This window comes from Lycorma delicatula, chromosome 8 (assembly GCF_047948215.1).
Source record: "Lycorma delicatula isolate Av1 chromosome 8, ASM4794821v1, whole genome shotgun sequence".
Taxonomy (NCBI): domain Eukaryota; kingdom Metazoa; phylum Arthropoda; class Insecta; order Hemiptera; family Fulgoridae; genus Lycorma; species Lycorma delicatula.
Genome location: NC_134462.1, coordinates 77,195,507 through 77,210,400, shown reverse-complemented (window position 1 = coordinate 77,210,400; position 14,894 = coordinate 77,195,507). Strand labels below are relative to the sequence as shown.

At 26.3% G+C, this 14,894-nt stretch overlaps 1 protein-coding gene across 2 annotated transcripts in view; it reads right to left on the bottom strand.

The window, feature by feature from the left end:
• fry (microtubule binding protein furry) overlaps window positions 1-14,894 on the bottom strand; it is a 789,794-nt gene that overhangs the window by 722,949 nt on the left and 51,951 nt on the right. For both annotated transcript variants that reach the window (XM_075372343.1, XM_075372344.1), the window contains exons 17-18: window positions 13,350-13,545; window positions 9,635-9,811 (exon numbers count right to left, since the gene is read on the bottom strand). In XM_075372343.1, the coding sequence (XP_075228458.1) occupies window positions 9,635-9,811; window positions 13,350-13,545 (373 nt within the window). The remainder of the gene's footprint in view (window positions 1-9,634; window positions 9,812-13,349; window positions 13,546-14,894) is intronic.

Below are 14,894 nucleotides of genomic sequence, written 5' to 3'. Positions count from 1 at the left end.
CCTTCAGTAAGAAATATAATTTGTTTACATCAAAAATTAATTTAAATGTCAGGAAAAGAATTTTGAAAGTATATGTTTGGAGTGTCGCTTTATATGGAAGTGAAACTTGGACAATCGGAGTATCTGAGAAGAAAAGATCAGAAGCTTTTGAAATGTGGTAATATAGGAGAATGTTAAAAATCAGATGGGTGGATAAAGTGACAAATGAAGAGGTATTGCGACAAATAGATGAAGAAAGAAGCATTTGGAAAAATATAGTTAAAAGAAGAGACAGACTTATAGGCCACATACTAAGGCATCCTGGAATAGTCGCTTTAATATTGGAAGGACAGGTAGAAGGAAAAAATTTGTGTAGGCAGGCCACGTTTGGAATATGTAAAACAAATTGTTAGGGATGTAGGATGTAGAGGGTATACTGAAATGAAACGACTAGCACTAGATAGAGAATCTCGGAGAGCTGCATCAAACCAGTCAAATGACTGAAGACAAAAAAAAAAATTATTTAACCACAAAACTATCTGTTATCATTGATTGTATCCAAAGAAATTTAAATTAACAATTTTAAAAATAAATCATAGTAATTTTGTGAATAGAGTTTAGACTTATTTTCAATATAAGCAGAAAACTCTAGAAAAAAATAATATATAACAAAAGTAAATTGATAAGGTGTTTATTAATGTTGGGCAGAACGAGTAATTTTTTATGAAACATTATGAGACTGTTTTTGCACAGAATCAATCTGCAGTTTTTGCACAAGACCATCTTAAAAAACGGTTTTTTAATAATTAATCCAAAGAATAAATTACTTGTAACTTAGCAAATCAAATATCCACATAAAAATTGTTAAAAGTTCCTAGAAAATAAGTAAATAAAAACAACATACAGCAAATGTAGAAGGTGTATCAAAAAATTTAGAATGTAAGAAATTAAACAAGTTTAAAAAAAAAAGTGTATGAACAGCTGTAAAAATATTGGAATCATTAAGATACTAAATAATATAAATTCACTACTGTACAGCTTGAAAGTGCTCATTATGGACAGGTAACAAGATGGATAAAATCATACATTTTCTAATTATAGAACAAATTGATAGTTTAAAGTCACTTTACAGATTTAACAAAGCAATTTAAAGACTGGTCAAAGAAAGTAAACAAAATGATCCTTTAAGAATAGCCACTTAATATCCTTTTAATAGCCATTTAGCAGTTTTGTTTATTAATCAATCCTATATATATTTTTTTCTTTTCGTGAATCAACATTAATTCAAAATAATGTAATAATAAAATGTATAACCAACTAAAACAAGTCTTTGTATGAAGGAGAGTATAACTATACATAATGAAAGAACTTAAAGGATTTTAAAAATTCATATTACACTCTCTAAGTGGAATACAACAGTTTGTTTGAGTGTGTTCAGTAAATTAAAAATTATTGAACATAATAGTATGAAAGTTATTTGTTAACAGTTGATACTTCTACATGATCTTAAGTGAAAAGGTCAATAATTGGTTCTTCTTCGACCTTGAGTGAAAATTACACATTGAGCATCATTGTAAAATATGCCTTAACAGAATATACAATATATAATCTGAAACTAAATTGACTGTTCTGTTTAAGAAAAATGTTGCCATTTATGTGGTGAAAATGCATCTTAAAATATTACTATTTATCAGTGGTTAAAGTATTTTAAAATGGAAATTGCTGGGGAGGCTACAAATATTAGAATGTAAAGAATCTGAGCTTATTGTATTCACAGTCAAATGATCTTTATTTTTCTCCACTTACTCAGGGAGATGTATAAATTTCTCCCACAAACTTGGAGCTACATTTCATTATTGAAAATGTCTATTCTGCATTAAACACCTGATTTTTAAACAAGTAGACTGGAAAAAAAAAGTTGATTGCATCATCACGATGAAGTTTGGACATCACAAGTTCTCAAAATCAAGGGATATAACATCCCTTTATTTTTATGTCTGAACATCAATATATTTTCATTTCTGTTGATGTTTCAAATTTGTGATTGTGTTTAGCTGATTTTAACTTTTCCTTTTAATTACTTTTTTTTTAAACACTTTTGAAAATAAACTATGTTTACTGTCATATGTTGTCTAAGTTAGGAATCTAATACAATTTGCATATATTGGCATAGTTTACATATTAAGTAAGATGATAAGATTATTTTATAAAACTTATAAAATAATAGTCACCATACAACTTTCAAACTATTTCAAAATCATTTCTAAATCATTTACAAATTATTTTCACCATACAAATAGCAATCTTTTTGTTAAACATAACAGTTAATTTAGTTTCAGATTATATCATTTAGCTTAGTTTACTTAGTTTCTACAATTTACTTAAATTATAGAAATACTAAAAAATAAAAATTTAATGCTATAAGATAAAGTGAAATACTTAAAAGTAGGTCACATATCATCAACTTTTAAGTTTTAAGTTTGTTATCTACTTATAAAATAAGCTAAAACCATCCAGAATCAGGATGAATTTCAATTAAAATTCTGTCGAAAGAAAACAACTACTTTAATAAAAACATAATAGCATTTCACTGAAATAAAACTCTGTAAATTAAATAAATGGTTTTTTTTAATCTCAAAACCATGGTAAAATATGTTCCATATGAACTGTTTACAATAAATTAATATTTTGCTACGTTATGTCCATGACAATTGGCAATAAAAATTATTTAAAAACAAAACTTTGGTAATGACAAACTCAAATTTTACAATAAAGTGCGTTTAATTTCTTACTTCAAAAGTTTTTAATTCATCTTTTGTCATATTTTATTCATATTTTAATTCATTACTTTTGTCATTATAAAAGTTAATATTTTTAAATAATAAATTAAAAATTCGGCTAACAAAACACATATGAAATACAATATTTCCAGAAAATAAAATCAATGTCTATACAATTTTCTTTATCTTAAATTCATATTAGTTTAATGTCAAGTTACTAGAATCCTGACAATCATAATGTTATAAAAAGACAATTATAACCAACTGAAAAATAATACATATTTCAAAAGCTATTTTTTAAGCAAGATAACTTCATTTTAATACAAATGATGTAAAATCATTAACTAATAAACAGAATATAAATAATTTATCACAGAATTTTATTAAAAACGATGGGAAAAAGAAGCTTCACATCTAAGTTTAATTTTAAACAAAACTTTATACAACCAGATAGGATTAACAAACTATATTAAGGTAAGTAGTTCTGAAAAACAACGGAGCTCAGTAAACGCACTTTATGCCACCAGTTAGCATCAAGTCACTACAAAATGGCTTACATGATTGCAACATAACACTGAAAAAAATATATGCAGTCTTTATGAACAGACTGAACCTTATTGCATATGAATAAATAAATATAACCCATCCAACATACTGATTTTAAAGCAACAGAGCAAACAAAACATGATTATAATACAAATTTTAATATACAGATTAAAATAAAATATAACTATTCTTATTTTTCATAACAATGTACAAAAATGAATTTTATTTCTTATGTATTTTTTTAAATAAACTGTAAACCTTTACAGTTTATATTTAAACAATGATATAACATAAACTTAAAAATAAGCTGTATATAACGAATTTCAACCAACTTGTAGATATTTTACCCATTTTGCCTTTTCATAAAATGGAAATTATTTTTATAAAAGAATCTTCTTCAACTTCCAAACAAGTGTTTTCCCAACAGTACAGTGTAGTTCAATATCATATAAAATTATACACAGTATGAATGCACTGGGAAAGTTTTAGAAATCACTCTCAATAATGACATAGATCAACAGTACCTAACTCATGGTTCAAGAGTCACTTTTACACACATACCGACACAGAGTTTTGAAAAACTTTAAAATGTAAACATTTTTTCAATGTCTGTTTAATTTTTGAGTTTTGAAAATTTTCTTGTTTTTTTTAACTTAAAATTTACCAATACAGTTAAAAGGGTAAAACACCTAACAAAACTGAACTTTTGGTAGTCAATTTAAACAACAAAAAAATGAACATATTTTTTCAAGGTGAGGTAGTAAGGAATGAGACTAAGGAATGAGAGTTTTATAAAACTCCATATTTAATAAATAACCAATAAGATTAATAATATAACTTTTATTTGCTTCAGAAGGAACACATAATTAGAGACATTGCTTCCCAATTTTCATAGCAGTGCTAAAGCCCTCTAATGGGATTGCTTTCAACTGGTCCATCGTAACTTTTTGTATATTGTCAACACTACCAAAATGATGATCTTTGAGGAGAATTTTTAGTTTTAAAAAATTAAAGTCACAAAAATTTAGAGGATGGTTACTGTGGAACCACTGCAATTTCCTTCTTGGTCAAAAATTCTGAAACAAATTGGTGTGTGACAAGGGGTTGTCATGATGCATCATCCAAATATCTGCAACGCTGTAATGAAGCCTTTCAGAAACACATGACAATAATTTTGATGGTCAGTTTGTCAAAATTCCTTATAAAAAATATCTTAGATATCATTTTCAAGAAAAAAATAAGCACAGATTTAATTTTAGATTTACTTATTCTAGTTTTCTTGGTTGGACATGAAGATGCCACTCTTGACTGGCATTTAGTTCAGGATTCTACACAAAAACCAATGATTAGACATACCTTATCACACTTTTATGAAACCTTTCCATCACTCTGGATGGATATCAGAAAGTCCAAATACTTTTTATTTTTGATGATCAATTTTTGAAATATTTTTTAAACCAACTTTGCACTCGCTTTCTGCATACAAAATCTTAAGTTAAAATTCAGTAATAAATAAAATCATTTACATTTAATTTACTATTTATCATTCTTACTCTCAATCTTCAATCAGAATTCACAAGGGTTCTTACTTCTTATCTGCTTATGATATGGAAGCTCTTCCAGAATGTGGCTCATTTTCTATGTTACGCCATCTAAAAATGCCTTATACCATTTCATTGCTCAAAACTACGCCATTCATTTTTATGACACACTACATATAATCACAATTGGATAATACGCACTTGATATTTATGTAATATTTATGGGGTTGAAGCTCATATTTAGGTCTAGGATATCTCAACACTTATACTCCTTTGAAGATAAATGTCTATTTGTGACATTACTTAAGCTGTCTCATTGTTATTCTGCCTTACCACATATTTAACTATTGGTAAAATGTACATCTGAAATTTGTTTGGTTGACAGAAACAGATTATTTTTTGTATACATGGTATTAATTCTTGAACTGTATTTCTTCTTCTTGAATTATATAAATTCAATTTTTTTCTTTTTTTGACAAAAAATCTTATAATCTAAATAATAGGTTTCCTTTTTGTTTAAATTAATTTTATTATCAATTATAAAATTATTACATAATGTTATCAATCTATCATTTTTTTTTAAGATATTAAAAAATAAAAATGGATAATTTTTTTTTAAGTTTTTCCTAGAATAGTTTTTCAATTAAAACTTTTATATGCAATTATATAATTGCAAATTTATATAAATTATAAGATTGTTTAGGGAGGACCAGCTTCACTTAAAAAAAACTCAACCCTAGTTAGGTTCATGTGTAACTTCAAAATAGGACTGAATCCTTATACAAGCCCAAAAGTAGTTATCATTTCTACATGCATCAATAAATACATATCTGATTCAATGATTATTAGATGAAGCGAATAAATTACTACAACTGAAACCAATGTGACAGCAGGCTTGGATTAAAAACCTGTGGTGCCTATGTAGGGAAAAGAAATCCAGGATAAGAAAAGGTAATGCAGTGAGAGAGGATCAACTCTGAGAGTAACTATTGGCTCTTTGGGAGATTAGGATAATTTAAATCATTAACTTAGAACTCCATGACTTCTGAATTTATCTCGAGAAGGTGAAAAATTATCTTTCATGAAACTGTAGTTTTTTTTATGAAAAAATGAAAAGTATGAGACTAAAATAGATTAAAAATGTTTACACTAAATTATTCTGAAGTTAATATCATTATGCATGTAATGATTATAACAAATGTCCAACCAAACTGAAGAATAAATTGAAAATAAACAACAAATTTCATATTTATACAAGCAACACAGATCAGAATATATCTGATTACTTTTGAAAATTATTGTACATAACAACCTAAGTTTTGTTAATACCCACTTAGGCAGCAAAAAGAAACATTTATTAAAATGTTACACATCTTTCTACACACTTCCAACAAAATTAAAATATTACTACTAATTTTTATCTTTTGTTAACATTATATAAAATTTCAAAACTTGAATATAACATTTAAAATACTTTCTATTATAACTATTTTTAATAACAAACTATGCTTAACTGATTAAAAGGCAAAATATTTTTATTAAATCGTCAAAATTGCCAGCTATAGATTAATTTAAATAATGTACTTTAATAAAATGTACATGCTAATAATAATAAAACTTAAAGTGTGAAAAGTTCTAAACTTTTTATTAAAATACATAAGAAATGGTTCTTCACTTTTGACCCGTTCCCATCATGTAATCATTAATAACTACTAAGAAATTAACATTGACTATACCTTGAAAAGTAGACAAATACATAAAATACAAGTATTATTTTAATGAACGATAAGTAATAAAGAAGTACTTACTAAAAAATGTGTTATAGAACTGATAAAATTTATTCTACCTACTAACCAAAATGAATAATGTAAAAATCAGCAAAATATTCATCGGTAGAGTATTTTAGTAAAATAATCTAAAATTAATATATATTGTAAGCACAGAAATTTCCTTTAATTATAAACTGAATAACCACATGAACATGTTTACATATATCCATTAAACAAAATACCCACACTAATACAAAGTTAATAAAAGTACACATTTACAAAAATATAGCTATTTACATTAATTTACTTAACTAATGGATTTTTTAATAACATCGCAGATTAAAACACAATTGTGTGAATGTTTAATACCTTTAATAAAAGGCAAAACACATGCACATGCCTATACATAAATGTTCTTCTTTTTACATTTGCACAAAGACATGCAAGCATGTATTTATGTAACTCATGTAAAAACAATTATGTACATATGGATACGTACCTGTATATACTTTGCATAACACACACATAAATTTACATACCACAAAATATATATATAAACTTTTTATTTATGCAATAATAAATATTGTTAATTTTTCAAATACTTACATCTACTGTAGGAAAAAAGATATATTCAACATCAAAATATTAATATTACAATTCATATTTAATTTTAAAATTAAGCTTACATATATTGTAATTGAATTGAATCATTAACAATGATTATATTTACATAACTATCACTTCCATATTAAAAATTTAACCACAGCTACATTTATTGCTCAACAGTTAGTGCCGTCATCTGCCTGATTTCAAATTTTGGATCTTAGGAAAAACCGTTAATCAACAAAATCATGTTTCTACTAATAACATTTATTTATTTTACCTTCATTAAAAAACGAATTAATTGATTCATATATTAGTTAATAGCAGGAGGAAAGTGGTACTACCATACAAACCAGTTAGAATAAATTGCAGATTTAAAGAAAATTCCAAAATACACTTTTAAACTTTTGAGATGTTTAGCAATTTATGTTAATTTCGGTGATTGTAAGTCACAAAAGAAAAAATGCATATACGTAAATATATGTTTCTCCACCTTGTGTCAAATGGACAAAATTTGAATAAAACAAAGCCAAATTCACTTCAAAATTAAAAAAAAAAGATTATATTATATTTGAAATTTTTCAAAAGAAACGGTATGAACAAACTTTATTACAAAATGATAAATTATAATATTGCTTGAAAAAAATTACTCTTAATGAAGAATAATATAGAATTTATCCATATTTTTTCCTGATTACCAAGTTACATTTTGAAAAAAATTTTAAGAATAATAAAACAATAAAGAAAGCCAACAAATAATCACCTGATTTTTAAATTATTTAAAATGTTCTAAGCCATAATCTAATACACATCACATATGTATGACATAATTACTGAAATATGGGTAGAGGAAGTGAATTGAAAATGAGTTCTCAAAGCTTTTTATAAGTTTGTCATATAGAATTTAGTTAACACCATACTGACCTAAATAGAATTTTATGTTTTTCACATTCTAAAACACTGCTATCAAATCAATGAAATCCAACTCAACTTCATCATAAAAAAAGGGAGAACTATAATAATGAGCTTGTAGTTATTAGTGACTAAACAAATAAATAGATGAATATTTTTTAAAGAACTTTTCAGAACTAATTATTATCAGAGGCTCCATAGATAATTCTTCTAAATAAGGAGCAACATAATTACCTCCAAATAGGTCTCTGGAAAAACAGTTTCCATATAATTTGAAAGCAAACATTTATAATTTTGTGAACTTTATTTCCTCTTTTTTTAATGAAAAAAATATTATGATAAATGTCATATTTGACTAATAATCTTACTCTATTAGTAAATATAAGTTTTATTAAGAATTTCCCACATGAAATTTACACTTGTCATTCTTCAAGTTTAATATAAATTGGAATAATACAGCCAACAAACTTGAACCAAAACTGAAATATTGGTGCCTGTCTCACTGATAAATTTCAATTTGTGATCACAATCATAATTTTTTCCAAAACACTGATTATTGAAGTCAAAAGTAAAAATAACCAAATTACACAGTTATTGAACTAAATGGAAACTACATCCACTGTTATTTGATTATAGCATTGTGCACAAATGGACTTAACATGAACATTGACTGCTGGTGTTATCTTTTCTTCACATTACTTTATTTTCCAGATCTACTCTCCGAGATGTTCCAAAGCATTAACAATCTTTGAGGTAAAGAATTGAATTTTACCATCTTATTTATGACCAAGTATTATCTAAATATTTTATTTTACAATAAAACATTTGTTCTACAAGCTAAAGTGGCAAAATAAGAAAAATTATTATAATTAAGCGTCACCAGTCATTTGATTGGCTAAACTTTTGTACACTTTTTTGTACTTATCTAAGCTTTTAACCACACAATATTTTCTATATTCTAAATCCTCAGTTACCTGTTTTATAAATTTTTATTTTTATATTTTTCTAGATTATATTAAAAATGACTATCAAACAATATATAATTTAGTGTGTGGTTCTTTTACATACAAGAAAAGGATTTATTTCACTTATGAGTGATTTTATTAAAGGACAAGTAAAGTCTAAAACTATTGTATTGACTTATAAAACACTAATTACACTACATGTACTTTTAATAGTTAACAAATCATGACATATAAAATAAAAAATATGTTTCATTATAAAATAAATTATAAATCTATCGTATTACTAAACATCAGAAAAGATGAGTAATATCACCAACAAATTAAGTTATGAAATGTTAACGTGAGCAGAAATATATAAAAAAATTATGTGATTAACACAATAAAAACACGCACACGCACACACTCACAGAAAAAAAAACAGATGATGATCATGCATATTTTATAGAAATATGATTTATTTTCAAGTTAATATTATTCACATATTGTGATCAAACATTCTATAAAAATGTATGTAAAGTTAATTAATTATAAAAATTTACCTCAAACTAAGATCAGGAGAAGCGCATCTTATAATAGGACTAGGAGCAGGTGGAACAACCCTCATTGCAAAAGTGACATAATTTCTCCATACTACCATATATGCGTCACGCTCACTAACAGGCTTTCTTGGTGGTGCAGAACTTCTTAACAATGAAGCTCTATTGTCACTTACTGGCCTACAGACATTAAATAAATAAATAATTAATTAAAATGTATTGCTCAAATAAACTAGAATTCTTACTAAACATTAATCAGTCTAATATATTTACTTTTAATTTGAGAAAATTCATTTTAATTACTGTACAATGAAATAATGAAGAATCTCTTTATCTTTAAAATCATGGCTATAAATATGTAAATAACATGTTTGATGTTACAATTTATATTTTAAAAAAACAAAATACCACTAATTCTCTCAAGAAGTTGTCACTAAAAATGTTATTCCAAAAATAATAATTATTCAAAAGAGTAATTTGAGAAACTACATTATACAAACATTTTAATTAACAATCTCCAAAAAGTTACAGAATTGTTCAGTTTCAACAACTCTAAATTCTAATTCCTTAAACAGATAAAAAGTAGAAAGAAATTTAATTCCAAGTATAGATTGGGATGTTGTAATTTGTATTTTAACAGATTTTGGGGCTTTACAAAGAAGACACTTCAATTATTAAATTTAATTTACAGACATGAAAAGAAAACAGAATCCCCTGTTGGGACAAAAGCAACTTTCTGCAGATAGTACCAAGATAACAGCTAGTGTTCTACAGATCTTAGCATCCTAACACTATCTAGAAAAAAGCTTGAGATTCTCTTCAGGCAATGGGTATCCATTCTATCGAGAATCACTCAGGATATCAGAGACATTTTGACCACAATGGGTGCATGAGATTACTAATCAATTACGTGTGATCATTTAATATGTTGCAAGTAAAATTTGTTTCCTTCCCAAAATTACAGAGCCACCTAAGTGCACATATAAAGTTACTAAAGGAATAGCTTCTCCTATCCTAAAACTTGAGCTATAAGGAAAGACCCTATTGAAATATAAACCATTCGCTCATATCCCCAGTGTCGATGGCCAAGTATACTTCAATTAATTTTAATCTATTCAATTTAATTTAATTTTATCCACACAGCATACTGACATTAAACTCTTATTAGCATTCCCTATAATATATTTCAAAGCTTAAGAGTTTTAGAGGAAGGACTTACAATCTACCAATTAGTTCTCTAGCTTACCGTTATCAAATCATTTACATGCAACATTGACAATACTATTGTTAGCTGTACAATTTTTTCCACAGCTTAGGTCAGAATAGAATTACTATTTTTTTAAACTGTGTCTTTCAATAGATTTTACTTTCATAATTTCATCACAAACAAAAATTTAATGAACACAATGCAATGAAAAGTATTGTTCAACTTCCATAATTGTGCAAAACGCAAAAATATCCAGATATAACAACTGAAAATAGTTTAAGACTTAAGTGAAAAAGGATATTATAGTAAACCATATATAAATGAATTTTACAAACTGCAAATGGATGTAAACAGAAATAACTCTTACTTAAAATAACTTATCTATAAAATGTTACACTAATTAACAATAAAAAAATTAAAAATCCTTATTAGGGTAAACTTGAAACTTGGCTACTTCAAACAGAGATTGCTTATAATAATAAATAACTCATAGGTTTATGATAACTGTTTGGGTAAGTAGTGTAACAGTAAACAGATTATATTAACAATTTAAACCATACAGCTGTTACAAATAAACAACAACAAAAGACAAATTGGTTGTCAAGCAGGCTACCACCTGTAGTAATCTAAGATCAGTTTATAATATACATATGTACTCAGTTTTCTGTCTTATTTCTTTCTTTTTATTTATTGTGGGATAATTCTGGAAACTATCAAAAAATACAATATAAACAGTAAATCTTATTACATGAAATGGAACAATTCATGAATGTTGGAAATGAGCATACAAGAAATGAAAATGTTGATTATGTAATTAGATCATAATGACTGTAATGACCAACTACTGCAAAAAAGAAAAAAATTACAATTGATAATTTTTTTCAGATTTGTCATCGGGTTCAACAGACTAATTTTTCAAACTTATATTTGATAAAAAATTTGAGTAGAACATGGCCAATGAAACAAAGAATGAATAAAAAAGTATGTATTTAAATAGGCCATTGCTGATGACTGTGAAAAATGACACCTATTTTTCCATCTAAGAGTCAGTAACAAAGAATTATGTGAACAATGTTTTATGAAATGTTATATTAATTATGCAAATGCCCAAGAATTAGGTAAAAGTTTTCTTACTATTTTCATTCAAAGGTGGATTTAAATAAGTATATTTAATCTTTAAATAATATATTTCAATTGAATATATTTTGCAATTTCTCTCAAACTTACTTGAGAATAGGTTGCAAGCAAATACATGTATTAAAGAGTTACATAGAAAAACCAAGTAATAGGCTATGCAGGAAAAAGAGTATACAGCAAGTCACTAATTAAAGGTTTACGCTTGAATAATAATTTTTTTTTTTCTATAGCTGTATTATAACATCTGAATTATGCAGCTGGAACCTATTCATAAAGATTTTCATTATGATAGTGTTCAACCAATCAAAATCCTACACTTTTCAACCGCTGACCAATCAGAATAAAGTATTGTTTAATGTATCAGCTGTTTTTTAACTTCATTTTAATCCAATTTAATAGTTAGCAAACAGAAGATAATTTGAAAGTATACCAATAGGTAACTAGGTATATACCATTAGGTATACTAATCCCAACTAGTTGGTACAGGTATATCAATAGGTAAGTTTCTTTATTGCAATATCTATCCTTTTGTTAATTATGTCGCATTCTCAGGAAGAAATGTCTTTAATACCAATCGATGTTAAAAAAAAGCAGAACTTTTTATTAATAACCTATTGTCACAGAAATGTATTTTATCAGCTGTTTTTTAACTTCATTTTAATCCAATTTAATAGTTAGCAAACAGAAGATAATTTGAAAGTATACCAATAGGTAACTAGGTATATACCATTAGGTATACTAATCCCAACTAGTTGGTACAGGTGTATCAATAGATAAGTTTCTTTATTGCAATATCTATCCTTTTGTTAATTATGTCGCATTCTCAGGAAGAAATGTCTTTAATACCAATCGATGTTAAAAAAAAGCAGAACTTTTTATTAATAACCTATTGTCACAGAAATGTATTGTTTAAGGTATTTTTTGAAAAATTTAATGGTCATTAATGACTCCTGTAAAGTTTACGACAACACTCACTCACCAAGGCTCATGTCATAACTTACTTCACATTTGTGCATTAATGGATATCATTGCAGGCTTGATGAATAACATACTATTATACACCACCTACAGAGGATTAAAACAAAAGTATAATCCCTAAGAGAGCCTGGTTGTAGCCCCTAAGTCCTTTTTTTATTTTTATTTGTTTACTGTTATTTTAGTTTAACTTATAGAATATTACATTGAGGTAAAATATATTATTATTCATGTTTTAAACATAATATTACTATATCATAGTAATATTAATAATTTAAAAGATATTATTATAATATTACAATTTATTAGGATATTATTATTATATCACAATAGTACTATATCATTTACACATTATATTAAAAACGTATAATTATGTAATTTTTTTTTTTAAATACATACGTTGGATCAATAACAGTGAATAATGAATGTAATCGAGAATAAACAATAGGCCATGCATGTGTAACTGCAGTAGGACAATGAGTAAGAACACATTCTCTTTCCAAAAAACCAAAAAGACAGATTGCCCAAGGATCATTTTGACCACTAAGATTTAATAATGATCCACTTTTCATACTGGAGCTTTCATCTTGAATGCCTAAAACATTAAAATAATATTAAATCAGTAATGTATTTTTTCAATATGCAATCTACTATACCATAAATAAAATCATATATTATATAAATAATGTACAATTATTGGCCCAAATTTAACATGATGTTTATTTTGTGAAATAAAATTCATCAGAAACTAAATTGTCTTAACATGTTCCCTTAAATTTTATTAAACCACCCTTCTCTAAGTAATCGCTTAAGCTGTTCTTCTTTCCCTTAAAAGAAAATTCATACCGAAAAAAGAGTTATTATTTCATTACAGCACAGGATAAACAATGGATATAAAAAAGCACGTAGCAATATTGTTTGAAAGTGATTTTCACACAGCGAGTCAAAAGTATGGAAACCTCTCAACAACTATAAGATCATTCCATATAGAATACTGTAACTTTCAGGTTATCAGTCAGCTAATACCTTTTGATGAGAAATATAATTTCAACCCCCTTCTTGAGGGGTGGCACATGAATTGTAACTCAAATATTTTAGATGGTAACACACTTTGTTTGTTATATCATTTTAAAAGTCTCTCTAAGGCAAGAAAAATAGTATAAATAAAAAGTTGGTAAGATGTCTGTACCCACAATGGCGGTGGGATAAGTTTTGGATTTTGAAAATTACAAATTTAGTAAGTTCAAATAATAAAATTAAGTAAAAAAAATTAAATTGAATTAAAATTTATTTTAAAAGTTATAATTAATTTTTTTTTTAATTAAACAATTTTTAATTTTAACCCAAAAAATTGTTTTTGTTCCAATTAATGAGTAAATAAATAAAAATATCATCGCCTAATCATATGTATCATTCAGTGATGGTTTCTTACCATTGTTAGAAAAAATGAAGCTTACTTCAATTTTGAGTAATATTCTATTTATAATATTCCAGTTCCACTGTTAGTTTCTTATAAAAATTTATTGTGGTTGGCTAATTGATTTGTCTATCATTATCACATCTGTAAGCCACTTTTGTTATTTACATCTTTTTTTACCTTTTTTGTAATTGTTTTTTACTGAATTAATTTCTTCTGTGCTACTTGCTAACATTGCTATCAACATGTCACTTAGTAAACAGAAGGGTCACACTTTTAATGCTTCTTTGGTGATAGAGTTAGGTCATATAATGAAGTCTGTGAATTGTTCAACATTGTGTAACATTAAACTCTAAAAAGGTAGAATGTCAAAAACCATCAAACAATTTGAAGAAAAAGGGAGTATTAATTATAAGGGAAAACCAGGAAGATCTAAATCTGCAATAAATAACAATAAATTGTTAGAAAATTATGCAAGAACTTATTGAGAATCCTCATTCCTCAACTTAAACAGCAGCACAAGAACA